General features: G+C 42.8%; 1 protein-coding gene across 1 annotated transcript in view; it reads left to right on the top strand.

Moving 5' to 3' along the window:
- Positions 1–26,133, top strand: part of necab3 (N-terminal EF-hand calcium binding protein 3) — a gene marked incomplete at its 5' end in the record, with an annotated part of 46,536 nt that extends 20,403 nt beyond the window's left edge. Inside the window, 10 exons of the mRNA XM_084062491.1 lie at positions 707–732; positions 1,777–1,874; positions 3,181–3,317; positions 14,944–15,053; positions 15,994–16,073; positions 17,738–17,791; positions 21,351–21,463; positions 21,997–22,074; positions 25,255–25,346; positions 26,057–26,133. Of these exons, the coding sequence (XP_083918617.1) occupies positions 707–732; positions 1,777–1,874; positions 3,181–3,317; positions 14,944–15,053; positions 15,994–16,073; positions 17,738–17,791; positions 21,351–21,463; positions 21,997–22,074; positions 25,255–25,346; positions 26,057–26,085 (817 nt within the window). The 3' untranslated portion in view covers positions 26,086–26,133. The remainder of the gene's footprint in view (positions 1–706; positions 733–1,776; positions 1,875–3,180; positions 3,318–14,943; positions 15,054–15,993; positions 16,074–17,737; positions 17,792–21,350; positions 21,464–21,996; positions 22,075–25,254; positions 25,347–26,056) is intronic.
- Positions 26,134–26,572: the final 439 nt, after the last annotated feature.

Here is a 26,572-nt window from a genome sequence, read left to right as displayed (position 1 = left end):
GTTTAAAGTCTTTCAATCGCCATGATATGCGTTTTGGTAAATTATTGTCCCATTTATTTTCAAATGAATGATAAAGTAGGGTATGTTTCTAGGGTTTCTACTGGTTCTACCGAGTGAAGACCCACCCTCGCTGCGGTTTCAGCCAATAGCATTCATTTCCGTTAGCATTTCGCTGCAAAATAGGCTTCATTTAAGGTCTGTAGAAACCAATGGCGTGACGCTGTCCATATTTTTTTAAGGTCTGGTGACAGCACATAAATGTGTGGAGGAATTATTTGGCATAACAACTAAATTGGGGGGGTGGGGGAGGGGGGAAAAAGAAAAAAAACGAAACAAAAAGAAAAAAACAGCATGATTTGAAAAGGTCGGCTTGTTGACATGCATGCTGTGTTCTTCACAGCTTGAACGCTTAACAGCATGTTACCAAAGCAATAATGCAAAAACGAATGGACTTTGGGCCAGCTTATAATTGTGCCAGCTTACACAACCTTGATTGTATTCATTAGCTTAACTCAGAAATATTTACTCATGTTTCCATTAGGTTTGATGCACCTGGGCCTGATATTAAAATTCTAGCCACACAGCTCTGAGCCACAGAACCTTTCTAGCGCAAATGAACATGGCAGCGCATCTTTGAATTTCACTTGACTCAATTAACTTTCACTATCACTTTCCCTTCTGCCTCCTCATATGCTCTGCCTTGTAGCAACCTAGACACTGACAAGCTTTCAGGTGAGTGGGGTAATGCTTTGTCTGTTTGAATGTCTCATTCCTTACATCACATTAATATGGTTGTTGCATACTTTCCGTTTTTCTTTCTTTCTTTTTTTCATCAGCAAAACCTTGGCTACATTTGTTCTTTTTTAAATGTCATGAGAAGAAATGGATTGCCATCAAAATGATCATCTCCATCACAACAAGAAAGCTGCAACCTTCACTACCTATAACGCCATCATTCAACTGCATCCATCATCACCTTTTATCGTTTTAATGTACACATTTTTGAGCACAGATCTGATGCCCTATTTTCTACGATAATCTCTCATTCATCTCTCGAGTGCCACATGGCCTGAATAAAGGGAAATAGGGCGAAGACCTGTAAACACTGGAGCTACCCAGAATAAAAAATATGCATAATTTATTGAATGGCAATGGCATCTCAATTCTGCACTGCAGTCCATCTTCAGGGAAAGTTGACTGCCTCCCATCCCATCACAGAGTCCAAGCTTTCTCATGGATTTAATACACTCTATAGGTCAATGCTGAGCCTTAATGCAGTGATATGTAAGCAAGTTCTTGAGGCAGATATGGGGACTGGCAAATGGTGCAAAATCGATATGGATAACATAATGGATTCTAAGATGTAGGGGGGATTCAATTAAAAAAGCACAGCTGCCTTTTCCCCATCTATATGTCATCACAAAGTGTTTCCCAATATCATGGTATTTAACCAAGGATGTTTTAACAATTCTGTCCTTTTCTGATATGGTTGTAAGATATTGGAATGCTTGCTTATCTTGGCATGATTCCTGTGAGATTAGTTGTTCACTCAATGGAAGTTTCTGAGGTCTTCTTAGCAGCCTGATTGTTTTCTTAACCTTTTATAACATCAAATAGCTCTTATGATCATATTTATCTTTTGATGGGAATTGGGAATCTGTAACAGTATGCCAAGTACAAAGGATTGGCTTTGCGAGAATGGAAAATAGTATGTGATTGTACTGACAGCATTGTGATAAATGTTTTATTGACTCAGTCTGCTCTGTCTCCTACTAGATTATTTCTCTCAGCACCTGGGGGAGTATGTGAATGTACTTTCAGCTCTAGAGAGCCTCAATATTTCCATTTTAAAGGCAATGGATAAAACTAAAGAGGTAAGCTTTTCCTGTAAGAATAATAACTTAAATTCTAGTGCAAGGTCATGTAGTCAGCAGATTTAGGCTTTTTAGAAATCCTTAATAACTCGATCCATCCTTGCCAGACAAGTCTGCAAACGCACGCACGCACGCACGCACACACACACACACACACACACACACGTGCATACTCACACAGGGAAGTTGCTGCAGGTTTTTCAGTTGAAAATCATGAATTAGCTTAATTAAGTAGAGCATACTGTAGTTCAGCACACTTATTTGCCAAGAATATTAATTTATGTAACAATAACACGAATGAGTATACAATCACTTTAGTTATTTGCTTAAATCTACCACTTTCACTGCAGAACCATTTCCACTTTCCCTAACATTGTTTTTAAATGAGGAATTATATCCCACAATTGAAGCAGCAGCGGAGCAGAATATTGTGAGAATCGATAGCTTGAAGCTAGAAGGAGGAGACGTCTGCTGGATAATTACGCTTCCTGTGTTAATTAGAGCACCTTGTTCCTCTGCTGCGGCTCTCAGTGTGCTTTTCAGAACGGGGGAAATCCACAGAGGGGTTGTGCAATTTCTTATTAGCAGCAGCTGCGTGCGGACTGTCACAGAATGTTCTGGACTGTTAGTCCCACGACGGCTGCCAGCATAGGCTGGTTGTCACCCTAAAAAGTGTGACAAAGAGCTGCTCCATTGTTCATTGCTTTAACATGTTGACAAAATGGAGCTCCTCTCGGAGTGCTTCGTCATATTGGTGATGAAGGGTGCTCCAGTAGTTATTAAGAGCTATTGAAAAAATCCTCCTACCTTGGAATTTTGATCTGCAGCGCAGAGGAGCGAACATGAAGAGAGCGTCTAATTATGCCAAATCATTTCCGCCGGCACTTATTTCTAAAGGGTTTCGATTGTCTGAGGGAAGTTTGTGTGTGTGTGTGTGTGTGTGTGTGTGTGTGTGTGTGTGTGTGTGTGTGTGTGTGTGTGTGCGTGTGCGTGTGTGCCTGCCTGCCTGCGTGCGTGCGTGCGTGCGTGTATGCATGTATGCACTCATTTGTGCTTGAGTGCCTTTGTGCGTGTGTTACATGTGTGCGACTGTGTGTGCATGCCCATGTGACTGTGCAAATGTGTGTCTCTACATATTTAGGTAGCTGTCTCTGTTCATCAATTATTTACCTAACGGACTGAAAGTGAACTCTCCCTGTCTCTCTTTCTCCCTGTCTCTCTCTCTCCATCTCCCTCTCTCTCTCCCTGTCTCTCTTTCTCCCTGTCTCTCTCTCTCCATCTCCCTCTCTCTCTCCCTGTCTCTCAGGAGTACCAGGGTTCCAGTGTGCTGGGCCAGTTTGTCACTCGCTTCATGCTGCGAGAGACATCCAGCCAGCTGCTGTCCCTCCAGAGGTCTCTGCAGTGTGCCATGGAGGCGGTGGAGGAGCAGAGCAGTCCTGCAAAGTCAGTGCTGTACAAATACTCTAGTCTATAATGTAACGACATCAATACATAATCCAACTCTGAGAGTGTGCAAATAGAATGGACCAAATGGACCCATAAATGGAGCCGTGAGAGGCCTCTGGAGGGACAGCAGCAAATGGACCCGTAAGGATCCATTTGGTTTCTGTAAGGGTCCATTTACAGATCTTACGGGTTTATTTGGTTCCATTTCTATACTCTCAGTTACAGACCTGTAGGGTCCATTTGGAACCCCCCTCAAGGAACCCTGAGGGTCCCTGGACCCCACTTTGAGAACCATTGACCTAATTAATTGTCGCTGTTGGGCACAGACCTTGTGTGTCCAAAACCGTTACTTTTCAGGAATTGGAAAGAACCTTCTGTTCCAATGGATTCAATGGAGTTATGATCAAGTCACAAGCTCTTGTTAATACTTTTCATTTGTTAAATATTCTTATAACCCACAGAGAGATTCTCTTACTGCCAGACTTATTTCTGGCTGCATGCACCCACTGCCCACTGTTTCACTGTGCTTCTGCAAAAAAAAAAAAAAAATGTCATCGCGACTTCCTCATTCAATTTTATACGCCTTTGAAAATAGCATGTCTTGGCCAAAAATACATAGTAAAAAAAAAAGTGCACAGGAGCCGAGATACAGCCTTAAGTAATAAGTGAACCAAGAAGTGAATGGAGCAGCAAATCTTCGGATCACGATATCTTGGTTTCTGAACGTTTTTATTTTTATTTTTCCAAAAAGTTGTCATAAGTCATTGTCTTGTCATAAGTCGTTCTTGGCAGTTAGAGAGTTAAATGAGTCAACCGACTATGGTGCTCTCAGGTGGGTAAGGAGGGAATTCCACATTTCGGGGCGGCCGAGCAGAAAGCCCGGTCGCCCATTGTACGTAGGTTGGTATAGGGGGTTTTGAGGAGGTTATAGTGTTTGAAGAGCGGAGGTTGCGGGTCGAGGATTGTGGGGAGACTAATTCCTTGAGGTAGGAAGGAGCGTTGCCGTGGATGCACTGATGAGTCAACAGGGATACCTTGTATTAGGTCCAGGAAAGAGACGGGAAGCCAGTGGAGTGAACGGAGGATGGGTGTGATGTGTTTGTGTTTGCGCACTCTCATTAGGATCCGAGCAGCGCTGTTCTGGATATACTGGAGCCTTTGAAGGCTCTTGCTAGGGATCCCGATGAGAGGCGCGTTGCAGTAGTCCAACCTGGAGGAGACGAAGACGTGGACAAGTTTTTAGGAATCTGCTAGCGTGAGTGTGGGGCGGAGTTTTGAGATGTTTCTGAGGTGGAAGAAGGAAGTTTTGCTCAGATGTCTGGTGTGGGCCTCAAAGTTCAGGTGAGGGTCCATTTTTACTCCCAGGTTAGTGACAACCGGTGAGAGGGGAAGGTCCTGTCCGGAGAAGCTGATGCTGGTTATGGGGGATGTTTTTATCTGGTGTGTGGGGGGGGGGTGCCTATTAGGATTACTTCAGTTTTGGAACAGTTGAGCTGCAGAAAGTTGTTTCTCATCCACGCCTGTATCTCCTCCAGGCAGGTGGTGAGAGTGGATAAGGGCGGTGGTGATGATGAAGATGATGAGGACGACGGGGTGGCAGAGGGGGTTTGGTTGGTTTATGTACAGTTGTCATCAGCATAGCAGTGGAAAGATATTCCATCCCTGCTGATGACACCGCCAAGGGGTAGCAGGGTGAACAGAGTGGGGCAGGCCGAGTACAGATTCCTGAGGCATACTATGCTATATTATATTACACTGCATTGCATCATACATTTGTTATGATACATTATACGTTCTTAGAGTGTTTGCTTTGATATACAATGTCATGCTGGGCTATAATATGCTATGCAGTGCCATCTTACAGTTGTTCTATACTCAAGTCAAGTGTCTGTTGGCAGTGTTCATTTTACAGCCTTGAGTGTAGTGTGCAGTGGTGGGAAAAGTGTTTTACTCAAGTAAAAGTATCAATACTGTAATGCACAAATACTCTGTTACAAGTAAAACTCTTGTAATAAACATGTACTTGAGTAAAAGTACAAAAGTATTGGCATCAAAATATACTTAAAGTACCAAAAGTACAAGTACTCGTTATGCAGAATGTCCCGTTTCACAAGTTCACAATCATTATGTCTAAAATATAGTGGTAGTGTGCCATGCCATGACAGCAGTGTATTATGGAAAATATTATATCCAGTCAGGGTGAAGTGTAGACCATTTAAGGAAGATTACAGCAGCAGCAGAGCAAACAGATCAGTATAGCCAGGCCTCCTGGCCTGACCAACAGCCCCTCGGGGCACAAGCCTCTAATTCAAAAGCCTCCATCTAACACAGTTCTACATAGTCCTCATTGTACCAGAGATGCTATTCTAAATGGTCATATAAGGTATGTATTAAAGATAAGAGCGACACAAACATAGATACACATATACAAATAGCTGACAGAGTCAGAGTAGCATGGGAGACAGCTGTAGCTGAGTTGGAATTAGCACATTTGTGTAAGACCTTGCTTCAATGAGATAACCAACAAATACACAATAATATCTATAAATTCCTGCCATCATATGTGACAGAGAAGAGCAGTGCTACATCTGTGCTACTGCCATGGACAAATCCACAGGAAAGACAGGAAGTTGTGTTGTTCAAGGTTAAAGTCTTGTATGCTATGATTCAAGCTGTGCCCTTCCAGCACAATGATTTGGCGGCCGCTACAACTGCTGTATCAACTGTTATTAACTCAGCAGTTAGGCACTTCAACACATAGACGCCGACCCTGCGATGTCCAGGCGACCTTTCAGCCTACCAGTCACTGCCACCCAAAATGCTGGTCTGTAATTAACACGCCAGTCCATCAGTTATAATGGTCTGAAATTATGTCACTGCCTTCAGACCTACTTAATGAGGTACGCATAAGAGTTTCATTTTAGTGCAGAGGTCTTCAAGCGGGGGTCCACGACCCCTAGGGGGTCCGCGGAGGTACTGCAGGGGGTCCGCGAAATTGTTTGATTCAAAAAATATTTTTGTTTTTAAAAACTTTAAAAACTTTTTTTTTCCAAAAATGTCAATTTGTCTTTAAACATAACATGACATATTTTAACACATCGGGTGCCGAACACGGTCTGAACCGTGTGTTTACATAGTAGCGCTTCCGCTGCTTCGGTGCCGAACACGGTCTGAACCGTGAGTTTAGTCTTTTTTGTTTTTTTCGTTTTTCTCCGCGCGGGCGGGGCTAGAGCAGCTCTGGGAGCACCCATTGTAATCCTGCGAAGGAAGTGCCAGATCGCTCACCGGAAACTTTTTTTTTTTTCCCATCCGCTTCCTGTCTATTTCCTACTTTGAAACGCCTCTATCTCCGAATCTGTTTCCTGTGGGGAAAACCGGTCATGCGCGATGCGCGATCCCCCCCCCCCCGTTGTAACTCGGCAGGGAAATGTTATGGTTCCAGCCTGTAGCCAGTCTCATGGCACAACATGAATCGATGCTTTTTTTTGCGTGCATGGATTTGCTTGTAACGCACGCGGAAGCTTTAAACAGCAAAGCGCAGTCAATGGGGAGAATGCTGGCACCCACGGTAAGTTGTTATGAAAAAATGCTGGCACCCAATGTGTAGCGTAGTATTGAATGCACAATAACATGGTAGGTTTATACATATTTTGTAGAGAAAGGTTCTTTTGCACACCTACTAGGCAACCATTTTTTCATGTTTATTTATATATAAAACACACTTTTATGCATAAATATACGATATATGTGGTAGCCTATCCCCCACCCTATGAGGTAGGGGGTCCCTGCTCCATCACCCCATCAGTTTGGGTGTCCGGGGTCCCCCCGGCCTGAAAAGGTTGAAGACCCCTGTTTTAGTGTATTTTGTGGGCTTTTGTCACACAATGTAACGTAATGGCAGTGACGCGTTGCTGACCATCAGAGGGGATCATGGGAAATGTAGTCATTTCTGCTAATTTCGGTTCTACTGTGTTAAGCTTGTGTTACATTACTGCTGCTTAAGGCCCCTGCATGCTACCAAATGAGGTGGTCACCCTAGCACCGTTTGTGACCACCAAAACGGCCCTTAGGTGGGCCCCACCTAGGCAATTCTATGTGGGGCCGAGGTGGTTCTTAACTGGGATGCCCATGTGGCCTATAAGTGGGTTCTACCTGGGCCCTAGGTGTATTCCAACCAACCAGAGTGCAGTGGCCATCACTCCAAATGTTGTGACGTCAGGGCTCTCAATACTGCACATTGGGGTAGGAGGAAGGGTGTTTTCTCTGGAGATTTAAAATCCGCCCCTCTATGCCACATATCAGACGCGCTACAGGGTCTTTACTCACCAAGCCATGGCCCCACTGGCTACGCCAGTGATATGCGCTGCCAAGTGGGCGCGGGGGCGCGGCCTCAGCTTGTGTGCGTGATACTAGAGCTGCGCCTCAGCTCTAGTATCATTAATTTGAATGGTTAAATGTGGAAGGGGCGAGGCTATCCCCCTCCTTGCTATGGAGCATCAAGTTGGATTGTACTAGTAGTGCAGCATGTGGCACAGCTCAGCAGAGTTATCCTCTGCCTCTCTCCCTCTGGGAACCACCCTGCTATTATTGGAGATAATAGAGAGATTATTGCCAAGGTGAATTATTGAGAGGGGACCAGGGGAGGCAGAGAGGGGGACAGATGGAGACTGAGAGAGATCCACAGGTAACGAAGGCATAGCAATAGAGACGATGAGTCAGTCTGTTACTATGACAGACAAGAGGTAAATCTCAGGCAGTGGCCTGGCTTACAGGGAGTTAAAAGATCACAGATATACGCAGGAGCCTGACCATTTAGGGCTTTAAAAACAAGCAGTAAAATCGTATTTTCAATCAATTTAGATCAATTCTAAAACTCACAGGTAACCAGTGAAGGGCTGCAAGGACAGAGAGAGAGAGCTTTTAAGCTACAAACAACTCATTATAGTTTGCTCTCCCACAGAGACAGTGAAAAGGCGGCAGGTGTGTGTGTGTGTTGGGGGGGGGGGGGGGGGGGGGGCTTAAAGAGAGTAAGAGGGAGGAAAGAGAAATATCCGTTAACTTAATTTATAGCTCTTTTCATTAGTAGGCTACAAAGCCCTTCACAACCACACCAATTAAAGAGAGGTCGATATTCATGAGAAAGAGAGACAATTCAAGGGAGAGTTGAAGAGAGAGAGGACAGAGAGAGTGGTAATCAACATCAGAGAAAAGAGAAACAGATAGTAATGAGAATGAGTAAAAGAGAGAGGAATGAGAAGCGATAAAGTCGTTATTAAACAGAGAGATGGAGAAAACCATCACTGTAAAGTCCTGTGTGTTCATTTGACTCTAAAAGTGGAAAAATGGGCCCACAAGGCATACATTTACACTCTCAGACTTAATTTAATTTAACCTATTAACTTAGTTATACTACTATTATAGTTATACATATATAATATGATATGATATGATATGATATGATATATATGATATGATATATAGTTATACTACTATTATATTAGTTATACTACTATTATAATATTAACTATTTTATACTTGAATTCGTTTTTTGATCTGTGACGTGCCCAATATCCTATCCTTTCCTATATTAAAATTGGCTGATGGGAGGGCCGGCCGGTGGGTGGGCGGACCACGGCCCACGTCACTCTGACATAACCATAAACAAACCATGCCAGCTACGCCCAAATATAGAGTGTGTTGTCTAACCTCGATGTGTCGTCATGGCATCTAGGGTATCACCGCTTAGCATGAGAATGTCATGCAAAATAGTGAGGCTAAGGGTTGCTGTGGTTAACACTCAGGATGTGTGTGTAGGGATGGAGCAGCATCCTCCTCGTCTGCAGTGGGTTTATGGTTTATGCTGCAGTGGCCTTTTGGCACCAGGCAGGTCTCAGCATGAGTACCTCCCAAGTAATGCCCTCCCTGTGGACTGTCAGCAGGAGGCTGCACACACACACACACACACACACACACACACACACACACACACACACACACACACACACACACACACACACACACACACACACACACACACACACACACACACACACACACACACACACACACACACAGGCACATGCTCTCTCTCTCTCTCTCTCTCTCTCTCTCTCTCTCTCTCTCTCTCTCTCTCTCTCACATACACACACAGTTCAAGGAAAGACATTTAAGCACTCAGTGGCTTTGAGCGAATGTGTGTGTGTGTGTGTGTGTGTGTGTGTGTGTGTGTGTGTGTGTGTGTGTGTGTGTGTGTGTGTGTGTGTGTGTGTGTGTGTGTGTGTGTGTGTGTGTGTGTGTGTGTGTGTGTGTGTGTGTGTGTGTGTGTGTGTGTGTGTGTGTGTGTGTGTGTGTGCGTGCGTGCGTGTGTGTGTGTGCACGCGCATCATGCATGCATTTAGCCTGTGTATTAATTAATTGGAAATGACTTGGATTCATTCACCTCCATTCACCACTGTACCCTCACACCACACTCTCCCTCTCTCTACAGTATCTCTCTTCCCCTCTCTCTCAATTGCTGTCTTAACAATAATCCAAGATCATCAATAGCAGGCGTCATAAATATCATAACTGAATTAACTATGACTGAAACCCCTGTAGGATCAGTAAAAGTCTACACCTATCACAGGCCAGGGTGACATTTAAAGTGCATGTCAATAACTTGTGATAATACAAATACATAGTGAGTGTACTGCACATTGCTTCTGAATCAATGTAGTTCACATCCCCCTAGTGACAGTGCATGTAATTCCCCAGACTCCCCATGGCTGCCTACCACATTAATTAATTGAGTTGCTGCCATGAGAATACATTTGTTTTCTGCTCATTAGTTTTTAATTTGGGGTTATCTGCTGTAGCGGAGACCCAAAAGATTAATTTGTCGTCTCCCTGGGATCCAAACTTACCAGAAATGGATTATGATTTATGAATGAATCACTTAAGCACTTTAGTGAAAATAGCCGATCTACAATATAATATAACATATATAGTGTGCATTATAGTGTGCTCTCCCTGCAGAGACAGGTGTGTGTGTGTGTGTGTGTGTGTGTGTGTGTGTGTGTGTGTGTGTGTGTGTGTGTGTGTGTGTGTGTGTGTGTGTGTGTGTGTGTGTGTGTGTGTGTGTGTGTGTGTGTGTGTGTGTGTGTGTGTGTGTGTGTGTCTCTGTGTGTGTCTCTCTTGTGTGTGTCTCTGTGTGTGTCTCTCTTACTCTCTTACGAGAGTAGGAGAGAGGAAAGAGAAATATCTAAACTTAATTTATAGCTCTTTTCATTAGTAGGCTGCAAAGGCTGCACACACACGCACGCACACACACAGGCACTCAATCTCTCTCTCTCTCTCTCTCTCTCTCTCTCTCTCTCTCTCTCTCTCTCTCTCTCTCTCTCTCTCTCTCTCTCTCTCTCTCTCTCTCTCTCTCTCTCTCTCTCTGTCTGTCATGGTGATGCCTACTCTTACCCTTTGAGATCTGCCCACAAGGAAATCCAAAATCCATGTAATTAGTTTTGGATACAGTCCAAGCTGCTCTTTTCAGTCTGTCAGCCTGCTGCACAAGAAAAATATGCAAACTTGTGCTTGTTGTGTTTTACAACGCTCCAGATGCATAATACAGAATGTTTAAAAGTGTTGCTTTGGCATTGTCTGTCCCTCTTGCAGAGCGATAAGCAAATTGTAGTGGGTCCAGGATATCTGCTTACATGAGTGCATAAAGTGAGTTTTGGTAATCCTCTGAAGTGATTTGGCTATAGTACCAACGAGGGGATTGAAATTGGCCTATATAGTCATTAGGAGAAGATGGACGAGGGACTGAGGGAATGGGGGACCATGATTGATTGTTTTCCACAGTGATGAGACCACCTGGGTATCCAGTGAGCGTTGGAAGAGGGATTCAAAAATCCTACTCAGTTGGGGCGATCAGTGTTTCAACACCCTGATATCGATGTAATCAGTATTCATGTGTTAGTTAGTGCTCTCCTATCAAACATGCGCTTCACCGCCTCTTCCTCGATGATGAGTGAGCTTGTGTTTGTTTTCCATTCCGGCAATGACAGTCTCTTGCCAAACAGTGATGTTTATCGCCGACCCCTGTCTTGAAGCAGTGAAAAATGTATCAGATTGTTGGCTGAAGAGAGGCACTTTGAGAGTCTATTTGATATGATGTGCATGCCAGCTCATGCAGTCCTAGCTCCTGTATCTCCTTTCTTTCATGCAGGCTTTTTCTAGTTTATTACCTAATATACTTTAACCCTGTAGTCACCCAAGGCTTGTTGTTTGGACACACTCTGCTGACCCTTGTTGCAATAACCACACCCACACAGACGTCTATATAGCCTTAGACTTCTGTCATGTCATTTAAATGGGCAGAACAATCCTCAAAGTCATTCCAAGATGTACAGTCAAATTACACTTTTAGGGTCTCAAAACTGTCCTCATCCCATCTGTCTGGACCTGCTTTTCCACAGGCTTCTCCTTATTCAGAAACCTGTCTATAGGCAGGTCTAAGAAGGACAGTTTTGTTGTCTGAGACACGCTGTAACTTACAGTAGGCCTACTTCTCTTACTCTGTATCTGTACCTTAACCGCTGTGTGGCTTCTGGTGACTGAATTCCTCCCGCAGGATCAATTTAAGGTCTGTTTATCTAAGATTTAAGATTTATTTAAGAAGGAGATACCACAGTAAACGTTCTAAGCCTTCCTCCTCCACACTGGGAGGGAAACTGCAGCCAAAGGTTCGATGGAATGCATTTTCCCATGTGGGTGCCATGATGTCTTTTCCTTTACGTCTTATGGATCAGTCAGGTTCTTTTTGCAACCTGCCTGCATGTGCATGCCACATGATGTCAGTGTGATGTGGTCTGATCTATTATGAAAGATACTGTCTTATCAGTATTTACTTTTTGATAGATAAAAAAATATAAATATTTATCTGTGGGAAGTGGGAACTCGCAGGGAAGGTACAGATCTTCTTCCTCGTCACTCTTGTTTGTTTTGCATCACCTGGCATTTATAATGACACACACGCCCCCTCCTTGCTCTGTGCCTGTAGTTTCTCTGCAGCTGTCCATGCACATGGTAGTAAATCCGTCTGGGCAAATATCATGGGGCAGCCATAGCTGGTGGGTAGAGAAGCCGCTGGGAATCAGAAGGTCGCTGGTTTACCCCCCGGTCTGCCCAGTCTACATGTATGTGTCGAGGTGTACCTGAGCAAGAGACTTAACTCCTAACCACTTTCTGGATGTTGTAATAGTTAGAATGGGTAAATGCAGCGGATACATTTAACCTGAGGCCGATTCTACAAATGCCTTCTAAATCAGCAGTTCTCAAACTTTTTCATGCCAAGGACCCCCAAATTGATATATATTTATACATTTGGCCGCAGACCCCCATCTGAAAATGCTCTGTGCCAGGGACCCCCAGAAGAGAAGATTTGTGTTAAAAAAATCAAAATGATTATATTTTCAAAAATGGCAGATGTACAAGCTTGCAGCACGGCACAAAGTGACGCGCTGTGAGCTTGTAGATCTGCTATTTTTGAATAGCCAAACTAAAATCTAAAACGACACAAATTCTTTCCCGGTTTTAATGGGTCAATGTGAGTGCAAATGTCCAGCGACAAACAAATACCCCAAAGGAGTGGGGGACAAAGTTATTATTATTCTCAGATGTCAGCACGGTCCCATTAAGTCATTAATTAACTAGTTCGCATGATGTACAAACAAGAAATGATAAGAACAGTATAAACTGTGCTGCTGAAGACGCCACGGTGCAGCACTGTGCGGTTTGTCCCTCCATCTGCTCCCTCTCACTCTTCTGCCAATTTTCCTCCACCCTGCCATTTCCCTCTCTTTGGGTCCTATTTTTGGGAAGGCACGTTGCCGTGAGTAAGGCATGCTGTGGATGGCCAAATTGACAATTTCCCAAATTACAGTGGTGTGTTTTTTTTCCCCGGCTTCGTGTGCTTGGTATTTTTGTGGACTCACCGTGCACCGGTGTGGGGGGAGAGGAGCACAGTGGGCTGTGTGTGTGTCGTTTGCTAATCTCTCTAAACAGATTAGCAGAATCTGTCAGCACCACTGCCCTAAACATGTAGTGTTGTTGTTAGTAGGAATACACACAGAAGCATGCCCGGGAGGAAGCGGGCTAAGAAAGGGGAGGAGCCAACCCGAGCTCCTGTTTTTACACAAAAAAATGTGCTGGCCTCAGAGGCAAAAACAAAGGGGGGAAAAACTCATTTCCCTTTTTTTTTTTTTTACTGAATGGGTTCCCAGATTGGTCATTTGCAAACCAGCAGAGAACTGCAATTTCGGTGTCAATGAGGACCATACTTTGCAGCGTCCGCTGCCCGCCTGCTTGGACCAGGTCTATTGGCATACAGCGAGGCGTGTACTGTGCTTGTCCATTGCTACTTTCATCACTTTAGTTGGTGGAGGCACTAGGGCTGCAGCTATCGAATTGACATGAAAATGTTCAATTCATTTTTATAGCTACATCGATTAGTCTGAATTAACCACTTAAGCGCTATTAGAATAACGGTGTCATGCGAACATAGGGAAAATAGACGCATCGCAACGTGTTGTGAGATTGTAGATCGCTTAAATCGGTTAGTTCGATTAACTGTTGCACCTCTAGGTGGCACACAAGTCACACAAGCCCACTTTCTATTTCACTGACAGCTATTCGATTTCACTGACTATTGTCTCATCATAACACGGACAGGTATGCACAGATATAAAGAGTTACTGCTGCCTGGACCTCCGAGGCCGACATCTGTTTTATTCCGTTTTTACTTTATTAAGATGTCCGTCCACATAGTTTATCTGGTGACTTTGGGCTTATGATTTAGTCTTGGCCATCTGTCCGAGGTGGATGTGGATTCACTGTTGGCGACCCTCCCCCTTCTGCACAAGGACATCATAACTTTGCTCTTGGGAGAAATTACATTTTGCTGCTGTCGGGCAGAAACCTTTTATCGCCTTCAGTTCAGTACTTAGTCGTTCAAGAGTGATGCAGAAGAGTGGCGAAAACTGCAGCGCTTGTAGATCTTCTATTTTTGCAGAAAAAAGTAAAAGGTTTCTAAATATTGAACCAATGAAAACCAAACAGCCTGGGACTAGATGATAACCACATAACTTTTTGCCATTTCCTGAAAAGTAAAGGTTGTTGGACATGCAAGCTTTCCACCCAACAGCTATGATTTCGTCGCATCGCAAAGCATTGTGAGCTTGTAGATCGGCTATTTTCAAAAGATTTTTATACATTTGAAAACTTGTGATTGGACATTCTGCATAATGAGTACTTTCTACTTTTTGGTACAGTTTTGATACTTTTACTTAAGTAAGAAATGTGAGTACTTTTTCCACCACTGTACCTGCCACGTTGTTCACTCTGTTTCAAAACAGGGCCCTTCCTCTCTAGCCATCTCTTTCCCTATCTCTTTCTGTCTGTCTCTCTCCATGCCCTGGCTTCCTACCTCTATTCAATTCCACCTACTTAACACTGCCTTGTGTCATTCCTCCAGTTGTTTTTAACATTCACTCTGACAGTTAACCTCCCCTACTTTTTTCCCTCGACACTAACTCATCTCTCCGCGGGCCTCAAACTGTGCCATCACTGCCACTCTGCGGCATAGCAGGGGCGAGGTGGAGGCTCCCGAGCTGACAGCGCTACAGAGGAACGACAAGCCTAGCTGTGGACGCAGGGCCCAGAACAGCCTGTGTCTGTCGCCATCAGATCTGACTACAGGTAACACACACATCACACAGAATGTGACTATATAGGAGGACGGATGTGGCTCCTATAGACGCTGATAAATATTAATGGTTTTCTACATGTTATTGTTCACATGTGTGGAACTCCATACTGTAGTGGCTGTGCTGTACATAAACATTTGTTCAGTGTTTTTCTTTGAAGGTAGGGTAAGTGATATTTTTTGGTCAAAAGAAAACGTTTTTCATAAAAGGTTAAAGCACTATATTCTGATAGTAATCATTGCTATAGAGTGTTTGTTCAATAATAGGAGTCTCCATGTCTCTCAAGCTCTTTGATAAACCGAAAATAAATGTTCAGGTAGCTGACAAAATTTCAGCCAATCGGGAGAGAGCGAGTACCCATTTATCAGCTTCATTTGATAGTGTTCCAGTTCCAATTTTGTCTGCTCATTTCTTTGTGTTATCACCTTCAATTTCACTTGTTTAATCTCTATCTTGAGTTCTCTATACTGATTGGATAAAATTGGTATCCTGACCTGAAAATGCATTTTCTGTTTAATAAAGAGCTGAAGAGACATGGAGACGACTATCAGAATATAGAGCTATTTGACACTTATTTTAACCAAAGAAAATCACTTACCCTACCGTAGCCAACATGCCATCCGTATTTTGGCCATGCCAGGCGAAAATGACCACGCCATTTTCAACCATTTTCGAATAAAGGGAAAATAACGGAACTACAATCGATTGATTGATCATTATATTTTATTAACCTGTAATTTACTGTGTAATGTAATTAGTTTTTCATCAGGGAATGGTTTGCAATGGTCCATGCTTGGCTGCTTCCCGTGACTGTCATTAGGGTTGTTCCACATAATCAATATTGGCAGAAAATATACGAGAGAATCCTACATTCTGAACACTGAACATTGTAAAAAAAAAAGACTGCTCTCTTCCACTGTGTGCATATCCAGGTGTGAGCGTGGAGAACGGTGAGACCTGGTGCTCTCAGGTCAACAGGCTGCAGCAGCTTCTGGACAAGCTGGAGTGTCAGGTATACTTAACATTCAGAAATGTGCTATGTATATGTTGCACATGGTTCTTTTTGTGAGGCACATGGTCTCGGTTAATCAAGAGTGGATACAACCCAAGCTGATCTAAAAACGTAAACTTTCCATTCAGCTTAAACTGACACTGAGACAGTCAGCGTTATAATGAATGTTCAGAATCAGAATCAATTCTACTTCCCATGATTATATCTGTAAAGGAGTACATGAATAAAAGTTTGTGCAAGCTCTCAAGTCAACATTGGAATAGGCAAAGAGAGAATAGAGAAGAAAGGAACACAGATCAAAAACAACAGGAAGGGAGTTGAGTTGAGTCAAATCAATATACAAATTCCAGTATACATGAATAAATGTAACCAGGTGCATTAAAAAGGTGCAATGGAAAGATGGCACTGTGGAGGGCAGAATGCGGGCCTGTGCAGGTGGAAAACATGCCATGTGAGCAAAAGACAGAAAAGGAGCACAATCACAGAATGGAAAGTAACGCCACGGTTCATTCTGCAAGGCGGAGGCTTACGCAGCGCTTCTCATTCACCTCTCTCCGCTTTCCCTGAACTATTCTGTCACGCTCTCTGGCTTCCCAATTCTGCGTGTCTCATTCCATAGTTTCTCTCTCTTCTATATTCGCTCCCTACCTAACACCCTCTATATGGCAAATTCTCTCCATGCATACCAGTGCTTCACTCCTTTTTCAATCTCTTGCACCTGTTTTTATTTCATTCTCCCATGTCTCCCCTGTCATCCCAAGGGAGAGTGGTGGGTGCTGGGGGGGGCAATATCAAAGCAAATCATAACCTACTGTACGCTATAGTGAGGTGCAATATCTACTGACAGATCTCTCTCACACAGCACAATAACCTTTATATCTAGCCCGTGCTCTGACTTTTCACATACTCATGATTCAGTCCTTCAGTCATGCCATATACTCATGATTCAGTCCTTCAGTCATGCCACATATAGTATGGTTGTTTGGATGTATATCAAAGTATGAGCAAGGATCAGAAATGAAATCATCGTACTGGCGTACGAAATGTTCTTTTTGCACACTTCCTGAAAAGGAAGGGCCCTTGTTAGCCTTCAACTTGATGCAGTTTCCTTATACAGTTCAGTAAAAAATGTATGGGTTGCCTTCCTCATCAAAAAATACCATTGGAATCTCGACTAACTTATGTCACTGCTCAATAAATGTTGAAATAAAGAATAGAGTGTGCCATCTTTGCATTCACTGCTGTGAGATAAAATATGGAAAGTAGGAAAAAAAGGATAAGTAATGGAATGGATGTACAGCCCATGACACATTAGTTCACAACACAGCTGCATCCAGCACAGCCTCGTGAAATATTAGACCAAAAAGAGCATTCAACCGTGCACTTTAAATCTGGCATCCCTATTTTGGGCACAACAAAAAAGTGGGAAAAAGCAAAAATAGCCGATCTTTAAACTCAGAGTGTGTGTGAAAATAATTTATAGTTGCAGCCCTAGATCGCTTAAAAGATAGTCTATATTGGGCTACACTGTTTGAAAGCAGAGGACAAAGCCTCTCATATACAGTGAAACCCTGAGCGTTCATTTAATTCTGAGAGTCTAATGGACCGTTACGGGTCCATTTTCACACTTCTACTATTCTCATGTTATCACCTCTTCATTTCAGAGTCCGAAGTTGGAGCCACTGAAAGAAGACTCACTGGCCGGCACATACAAGTCTGTGAGTCATCGTGACATATTTTCCCTGTATTACTGATATACGGATTAGGAATTACATTGTAATTTTGCCGTTGCTTATAGGGTCAACCAATCTTTTATCAGAGGCATAGCTAAATGTTCACTGCAATAGTACACAGTCAAATTTGTAGTTAATTTAATTTAACTCTGAGATTGGACCTTTGCACGTGAAAACCGTAAAACCTGAAATGAGGTCTGAACATTTAAACCGTCTTCATACTTGGACAATATAGGCAAAACGCAAACTTATGTACAGTACTATCCCGTCTCCCAGCTAGACAGTTAAGTGTTGCTTGGCAACAGGAAAAAATATTTTGTGTGAACCATAGCAATACGTCCTGTTGAAATACAAGCAATACTTTCGAGGCATCTTGATGAAATACGGCCGTCAAGGCTGTATTTTCAGAACATTGCATTACGGTGCGGAAATATTCCTTACGCCTGAGAATGCATCACAGCCATCGTCTCTCTCACAGTACAACACTCCCAGCTGCATACAAGCACTTAATTAGAACGGAACATTAGTTAGAAGAGCCTGCATGGCCGTTGGATAATAATGCATTTGTATGTAAGTGCACAACGGCCCCAGTGAAGTAATTGCGGTTTGCATGCTTATGAGGCATTATGCAAGCTTGTGAGCAAACAAGCAAGATGCATACATTAAGAGACCTGTCTTTGCATCTTAAACTTTTGGAGTACAGCACTGTATTGTATGTATTTTAGTCCCTATTTGATCAACTGATATTCAGGTAATTTATTGGACAGTTGAAGTAATGACAGCAGAGGTCGTTCAAGTCCATAGACCATATTCACACGGCGGCCATGTTTCTATGAAGTCAATGAAAGTAGCCACCCCGGGTGGCGGCACTTTCAATGTTAAATTCCAATATGGCCGCCATGTGAATATGGTCTATGGAGTCCATTAGTAGATCAGGTGGTTCTCAAAGTGGGGTCCGGGGACCCCCAGGGGTCCTTGAGGGGGTTCCAGGGGGTCCCCAGCAAAGTTGGTTAATATAAAAATCACGTTTATCCCCTATTTTATACATCAGCTATTTGCATTGTTCCCGAGTAGGTTTATATAACAAGTAATTTGTTGTTTAAAAATGTACTGTGTACTTACAGCTTTAAACATACCACATGTGACATAAAGATATGTGTAAAGGATAATGTTGGAGGGAACCTACTATATAAACCAACTATTATATATGATGAGACTTGTACCAGTGGGATGTGAATGTGCAGTGCATTATGCTTCGAGAAGTAAGAATCCTTTAGCTGCTAAAGATAAGTCTGTGACTCAGCAAGACAGAAGTAACTATAGGAGAAGACTCACTTTTTACTGCATGCACCAATGGCAATTACATTTAGCATTTTTGTATCTGTTACACTAGTCAAAGATTTTGCCAGTCTAGAGACACATTTTGTATGAAAGTATTCCTTTCATTCTAGATATTTTTTTTGCACAGGATGCACCGGCTGCACCAGTACAAAGAAAGGGTCGAAGCAGAATATAAATGCATCAATGACACTTCTAAAATCCGTCACTTGAGATGGCAACACAGCTACTTTGGTGCTGATGAAATTTCAACACTTGTGGCCCTATTTTGGGGGAAACAGGCGAACCGGTGTGAAGTGCAGTCAACAGTGTAGCAGGTGGGTCAGGTGTGATTGCAGGTGTGATTGCAATCATCTGTCGCCACGACAGATGGATTTGGTATTTTTTGGGACTGGAAAAGGGCAAGAAACGTGGTAAAGTGGCAAGGTTGGATGGATTACACTGAGTTGCTGTTTGGCAGAAAACCTTGTATCCCCACATTTCAGCTTTTTATGTTTTTGTCATAATTTAACGCCCTACTTCGCCATACTACAGTGTCACACAAAAGTAGCAAAAATAGCTGCCTCACGACGTGTTGTGAGCTTTAGATCGTAGATTTGTTTATAGTGAAAGTTACAGTGGTTAGATCTGTGGGTATACTGAACCATTGACAAGTATTGGATCCATTGGATTGGATTTTATTTTCTGAAAATTAACAGTTTTGGACGTTATTGTCGGTTTCCACGCGACAATGACGATATATTGTCAGTGGGTGTGTTGCAGGTGGATTCAATCATGACCAATCAAATGATCACTTTTCATTACCTTTGAGAGCTGGTAATTTCCACACTGTCGTGGAAGCAAAGACTCGGAAACTGAATTTCTCCCAAGAGCAAACTGATGTCCTTGTGGGGGTGCACAGTCATCAACAACAAACCTACGGCACTTCACACAGGCAGCCAAGAGAAGATGATGCATTCTCTGGAGGAAATAACAAATGCATTTAATATGTATGACTCTGGTCCTCTGAGAAGCATTTCTCAGTTGATCCCAGTTCATATAAACCCAATTCATAATCTCCAGATAAACAACGTGCGGGTGGACAAAACTGAGCGGTCCTTGGCAGACATCTGCTAGAATCCCCAGGAGTAAAGATTTGAGTTAAAAATGTTCGCTTTAAAATAAATGTATTTATTATATATTACATATATTTGAATATATATATTCAAAGATTTGCGCGGCACTCGGCACTCGGTGCTGCGTTATGAGCTTGTAGATCTGCTATTTTTGAATAGCCCAAAGAAATCTAAAATGACACTGATGCGTTCCTGGTCTTAATGGATAAAACACAACATAATAGAACTTTTTGTACTTTGACTTAAGTAAGATTTAAGGGGAGAGAGAAAGGAGAGAAATAAGGGGTGTGAGGGATCGTTGTGAGATACAGCGCTCACAACTGTGAACAGCTGTTCGCAGATTGTCATGAGGGGCGGTGTTGTCATCTGGCTTGATTATAGACAGGTGTGTGATTAGCATGAGCTTCCGTGTTGTCATCTGGCTTGATTGTAGACATGTGCGGTTGTTATTAGGCACGCAAACTCCATGAAGCATGCTTGTGTGATTTTAGAGATGTCTGTCTGGGTGTGCCTGACAGTGCCTCCACTAACTAAATTGTGCCAAAAATAGCAATTGGCGAGCTGATCCAAGCAGGCAGGTGGCGTACAGCACAAAGCGTGGTCCTTGATGACCTCCAAATTGCAGTGCTCTGCTGATTTGCAAACCTATTGCACACCTCTCCTCCCACACCGGCACATGGCAACATACGTAGGGCAAGGAAAACACACATAGGCAAGGGCAAACACGCCACTTCAACTCCAGACATTGTCAAGTCGCATATCCACTGCACGTCTTCCCCAAAATAGGGCCTTTTTTCAAGTTAATCATAAAATCAAGTTGATTTCATGATTAACCATATGAACCCTAGTGTCCCTATTCTGGCCATGGAAATTGGCGACCATCCGGCAAAAATGGTCGCCAATCACGTGGTGAGCTTGTATATTGGCTATTTCAGCTAAGAGATCTGGTGTAGAGGAGAAAAGGGAGGGGACCCCTGGGGGACCCCTAGCAACAAAGTATATTGAGTTTTAAATGGTTAGGTGCTGCCTAGGTCCATGGCGTCTCACCCCATTCTTCTGTCTCATCTTGCCATTGCCTGGGTGCCAACCAGAACATCCTGCTGGTTCAGAGGCAGATGACAGTGGCAGAGGAACACCTGGAAGACTTCCGTAACGTTCTGAAGAGCTACAGCGACGCCACCAACACCCACTCCGACAACCTGCAGTGAGTGGATAGATTTTTCTTTTCTCCAGGCATTACTATTACTTCAACAAATGCTGGGTTTTAGGTATACAGTAGTAGAAAGGTGGATAATGTTTGTTGTTGTTGTTGTTGTTGTTGTTGTTTTTTTTTGGGGGGGGGGGGCATTAGGGATGAAGAGATTAAGTGGATACATATTACATGTATCTGTACACAGTTAAGGTGTGTTAAAGGAGTGTAGAATGAGACTGACAGTGTTTTTCCTTTTTATTATGGGCTTGCACGCACTGTAGCTGGTGTCCCTAGTTTGGGTAAATGTGTCAATATTTTTTTTCCTACAAGCTCACAATGAATCACGATGCGACACGTTGTGAGCTTGTAGATGGTATATTTAAGCTACTTGTCGCACAACAAGCCTTATGAAGTATACAGGGCTTAAGTGGTTAAAAACTTTTTTTTCCCTTTTTTACAACTGTCTGTCCCACTGTCTTTGGTGTCGTTTACCCTTTACACTCTTCCTCTTCCTCTCTCGGTCGTCCTCCCCGGTGCTTCCTCAGAGTGTCAGTTCAGATGCTCCCAGGGAAGTCGTGCTACATTATGTATGAGTTCTGGCAAGACCGCCTCTCCTGGATGAGGTGGGTACGTGTGTGTGGGTGTGGGTGTGTGTGTGTGTGTGTGTGTGTGTGTGTGTGTGTGTGTGTGTGTGTGTGTGTGTGTGTGTGTGTGTGTGTGTGTGTGTGTGTGTGTGTGTGTGTGTGTGTGTGTGTGTGTGTGTGTGTGTGTGTGTGTGTGTGTGTGTGTGTGTGTGTGTGTGAGACAGATATTGGCAGTGTGCTTCTGAGCCTGTTGGTGGAAGTGTCCCCTGCTACTGAAGAGGAGCAGATGGCCCATCTCTTATGTTGCAGGAACACACATGCACGTGTGCGCACACACACAAACTCCCACACTTTCTCTCTTTCACTTATCCACACAGTGTGTGTGTGTGTGTGTGTGTGTGTGTGTGTGTGTGTGTGTGTGTGTGTGTGTGTGTGTGTGTGTGTGTGTGTGTGTGTGTGTGTGTGTGTGTGTGTGTGTGTGTGTGTGTGTGTGTGTGTGTGTATGTATGTATGTATGTATGTATGTATGTATGTATGTATGTATGTATATATAATTTATTATATAATTAGAGTTGTCACGATATGCCTAATCCACAATTCGATTTTTATTTAGGCTATTGACTCTTGATTTGTAAAGAACACTTATTTCTCAATAAATAACTTTTATTTTATTATTTTATAAATAACAAATGATAATTTAGAATAATAAAATGTTAAACATATTAATAATATAAACTTTTATCAACTGTCATTGACATTTTCTGATTCTTCTTTAAGAAGATTAGGTAACATTCTTTGAAAAGTTAAGATTTTTTTCCATTCCAAGTGGCTTTGACTGACTTCCAAAGTTTGTGGGCCCTTTCTGAGGAGTTAAGGCAGTCCATCAATTCTAGATCATCCCAGTGGTGTGTTCTAGCGTGTTACGCTATATACCGGGCCAGCGTTGCCAGATTCTGTGAGAGAAACAAGCAACCAGGTCTATGAAAAGAAGTCTAGGGAAGGTGAACCCCAAATAGCCTGCCTGATAGTATGACTGTGCTAATCTATCACATAATGTATTTGTGAGTACAGACAATTTGGGCTGATATAACAGATATATTCCCAAAAGAAATCCATTCAATTGCATGCCATCCTCTCCTGCACTCTGAGAGATGAGAGACGGGCATGCATTTTCTCTGGACTCTGCCTCACAGCAAACCGGCAGGTCTGAGCTATTTGGAGCTTAGCCTGATCATTGTTGGCTGCACCCAAACAGCCTGCTGAGCAGTAATCAAGGTGAGGTAAATCAAGTGCCTTTTCACTAGCACTCTAGAGGCAGGGTTAAAAAAGAGCTAGCTCTTCTGAGGCATTACATTCCTCCTCTACCCATTTTCTTAACAATATTTCCAATGTTTCTCCCACGATTGCCCTCCATGACACCAAGCAAATTTGCCTCTTGAGCTAGCTTTTAAAATATCAGTGGCATGTTTGGGCCTGAACGTTTGGTTTTTGCTACATTCACAACAAACCTATTATCACATACTGTATCAAGTCAGATTGCAATTCAGATTCAAAGGTGTTCCTTAACTCAGTTATGTTATTTGATGCTAAATACATAGTTATTTGATTCTGCAAATAGAGAATACTGCACTTATCCAAGGTATGAGGTTGATAAATATTGAAAATAGAACACAAAGAAGAAAGGAAGATATTTTTTACACTACAAGGGACATTGCTGTCTGATTTTTCCATTCCATCAGTTTCTTGCAGCTCTCACAGTACATAGTGTTATCATTTGTTTGTCTGTTTTTGTCATTCATATTTCTCCCCTTATATATTTTGCACCTTCCACACATCAGGCCGCAATAAAGGGCCATTTAACTTATTATTTCTGTACTATCCATTACAGTCCTCCTAGAGATCATAATTATGAGACATGTTATAGGGATATGAACACCATGGCATGATTATTGTGCAAATTCATCTCATGTAAAGTGATAGCGCTGATCGATACACACATCAGAGGCAGAGTTGTCAGGTCGAAACAAGAGTTTATTAAAGGAAAGTTAACACTGGTGGTGTGGGGAAGGGTTGCAAACACATGCCCAACAAAAGGTTCTTTACAAACCAGGGTATTTTCCAATGAGTAGGCTCGCCCTGCGTTGCCTATGAGGGATACAAACCAGAGTTAGTAATGCACCATTTCACATTACTTACATAACCCAGAAAGTTGTGTGTGTAGCTGGCCACACAACGTAATGTCATTCACCGAGGACAGCAAGTGCTTTTCTAAGCAGCTTTTATAGCCCAAGGCTGATCAGAGCACAGCTGTCAGCACCTTTCAGTAAAACCACAGAACCACACAAAACCTTCCAGCTGATTGAGAAGGTGAATTGGCACGTGCTGTCCGTGGTGCTGAAGTATCTCCCCAGACCTCTGCTCCCCTTGGTGGTCACAGAATGAATGTTTTTATTATTCATTCATTCATTCAGTTCTCTTCTGTTCTGCTATATAGATGTTTTTTTTTGTGCGTGTTTCTCCCATAGACAGTAAAAGGTATGGACAGAGTTACGCCCATAGACTCTACAGACCGTAAATGAAGCCTATGTTTTAAACTATTTCAAAATTCGCCATCTTTCTGTTTCCTGTGCACTCGGAAATTAATGATATTGGCTGGGACCAGAGCGGGCGTGGGGAATGAATGCTATTGGTTGTGTAGCGTGTCAATCAAATCATCACAAGGTAGCCACGCCCCTCCTACAGCATACCCTACTTTATCATCAATTTTGAAATAGATGGGACCATAATTTACCAAAACGCATATCATGGTGATTGAAATAAGACTTTAAACTAGCGACTGGAAGCATATAGTATTTATGACAATGTTTATTAAGGTAATAAAATCAAGTGTAAAGCAAAAACCCATCCGCTTGAATGGAGCTTATTTACTTTCTGACACCAGGCAGGTGTGAAACAGCGAGACTACAGGCCATTCATATGAACTGTCTCTTCCTATATAGCCTCAATTTACAACTCGGAATCTGTCCCCTTGGTTTCTCCAGAGTTAATTGATTTAATGTCCAGGCTGAAACATAGCTTATACTGAAAAATCTATGAAATACTATTTACAAAAAAACTGTTGAAATGAGAAATGATAAATGTAACAGTGGTTGTCGATCCTTTTGAACCTGTTGATAAACATGGCCCATTTTCTGTCTTTCTGTGTCTTCGTCCCTGTAGTTACTTGCAGTCCAACACCAGTAAAGACTTCCAGCGCTGCGTAATTGACATGCTTGAGGATCCAGAAGTGGTATCTACCATGCTGCTTCCAGGTGTGTGTGTGGGTGTGTTGAGACTGTGTGTGTGCCTGTGTCAGACACATGCATGCATGCATGTATGCATGTCTTGAGGGCATATGCAAGCATGTTAAAGAGGAGTAAAGATACAAAAAAAAGTTCTGTGACTCAAAACAAGTACAAGTACTATGCGGACAAAATATGTGGGCCTCCATCCACTTTTGTTTGTATGTTTGCACTCTTTTAGGCATCTAACGTATCTATACTGTTTGGGCATAGGCAAAATCTTTCAAAAACGATCTACAAGCTCACAATGCCTCGCAATGCGACGCGTTGTATGCTTGTAGTTCAGCTATTTCTGAAAATGTTTGAGAAGGGATTAAATGATTAAATCTCTTTTGGTGGTCGCATTCACTAAATGAAATTTAGCTTGTAGGTAATGTTTAGCTAATAAACCAGACATAATGAGATGGAAAAAAGATGAATGATTTGTTGATCGACTCACATGTGCCCTTAGCCATGAGAGATGCAAGAGATACTGTTTAGAAACACACAGATCATGTAAAATCTCTGTCCCTCTTTCTCTCTTTTTTCCTTTTTCTCAATCTCTATTCATTCCCTTGTTTCTCACACTTTCTCTCTCTCACCCAATCTTCCTCTTTCTCTTGTTATCCTTGTCTTGCCTCCTGTCTCTGTCCATCTTCCTCCCTCTTTTCTTCTCTTCTCTCTCTTCCTCTGTTCCACAGCCTCCTGGTGGATCATGACTAACCACTAACAAGTGAAAGCCGTGCGCCACATGTACTGCCACCCACGCTGTCATGCGGACAAACACGACCGACCACACACACACACACACACACACACACACACACACACACACACACACACACACACACACACACACACACACACACACACACACTGCCCGGACACTCTGAAGCATGCCCGAACAGAAAGAAAAGCAAACGCACACACTCATAATGTACATGCAAACACACGTAGACACACACACACACACACACACACACACACACACACACACACACACACACACACACACACACACACACACACACACACACACACACACACACACATACGAGATGAGGAAAATGCTAAAGGCTTCAAAGTGTTGTGAAAGCAACAGGACACAAGACATGGCATGGCATGATGTGGCACTCTCCAGCAGCATACTTTAATGTCTCACTGTCTTGGAATACTCATTATTGTGACGTTAACATCAAAAGAGAGATACACATGGA

Source organism: Gymnoscopelus microlampas (assembly GCF_963454915.1).
Source record: "Gymnoscopelus microlampas genome assembly, chromosome: 7".
Lineage (NCBI taxonomy): Eukaryota > Metazoa > Chordata > Actinopteri > Myctophiformes > Myctophidae > Gymnoscopelus > Gymnoscopelus microlampas.
This window is presented reverse-complemented; position numbering and strand designations above follow the sequence as displayed.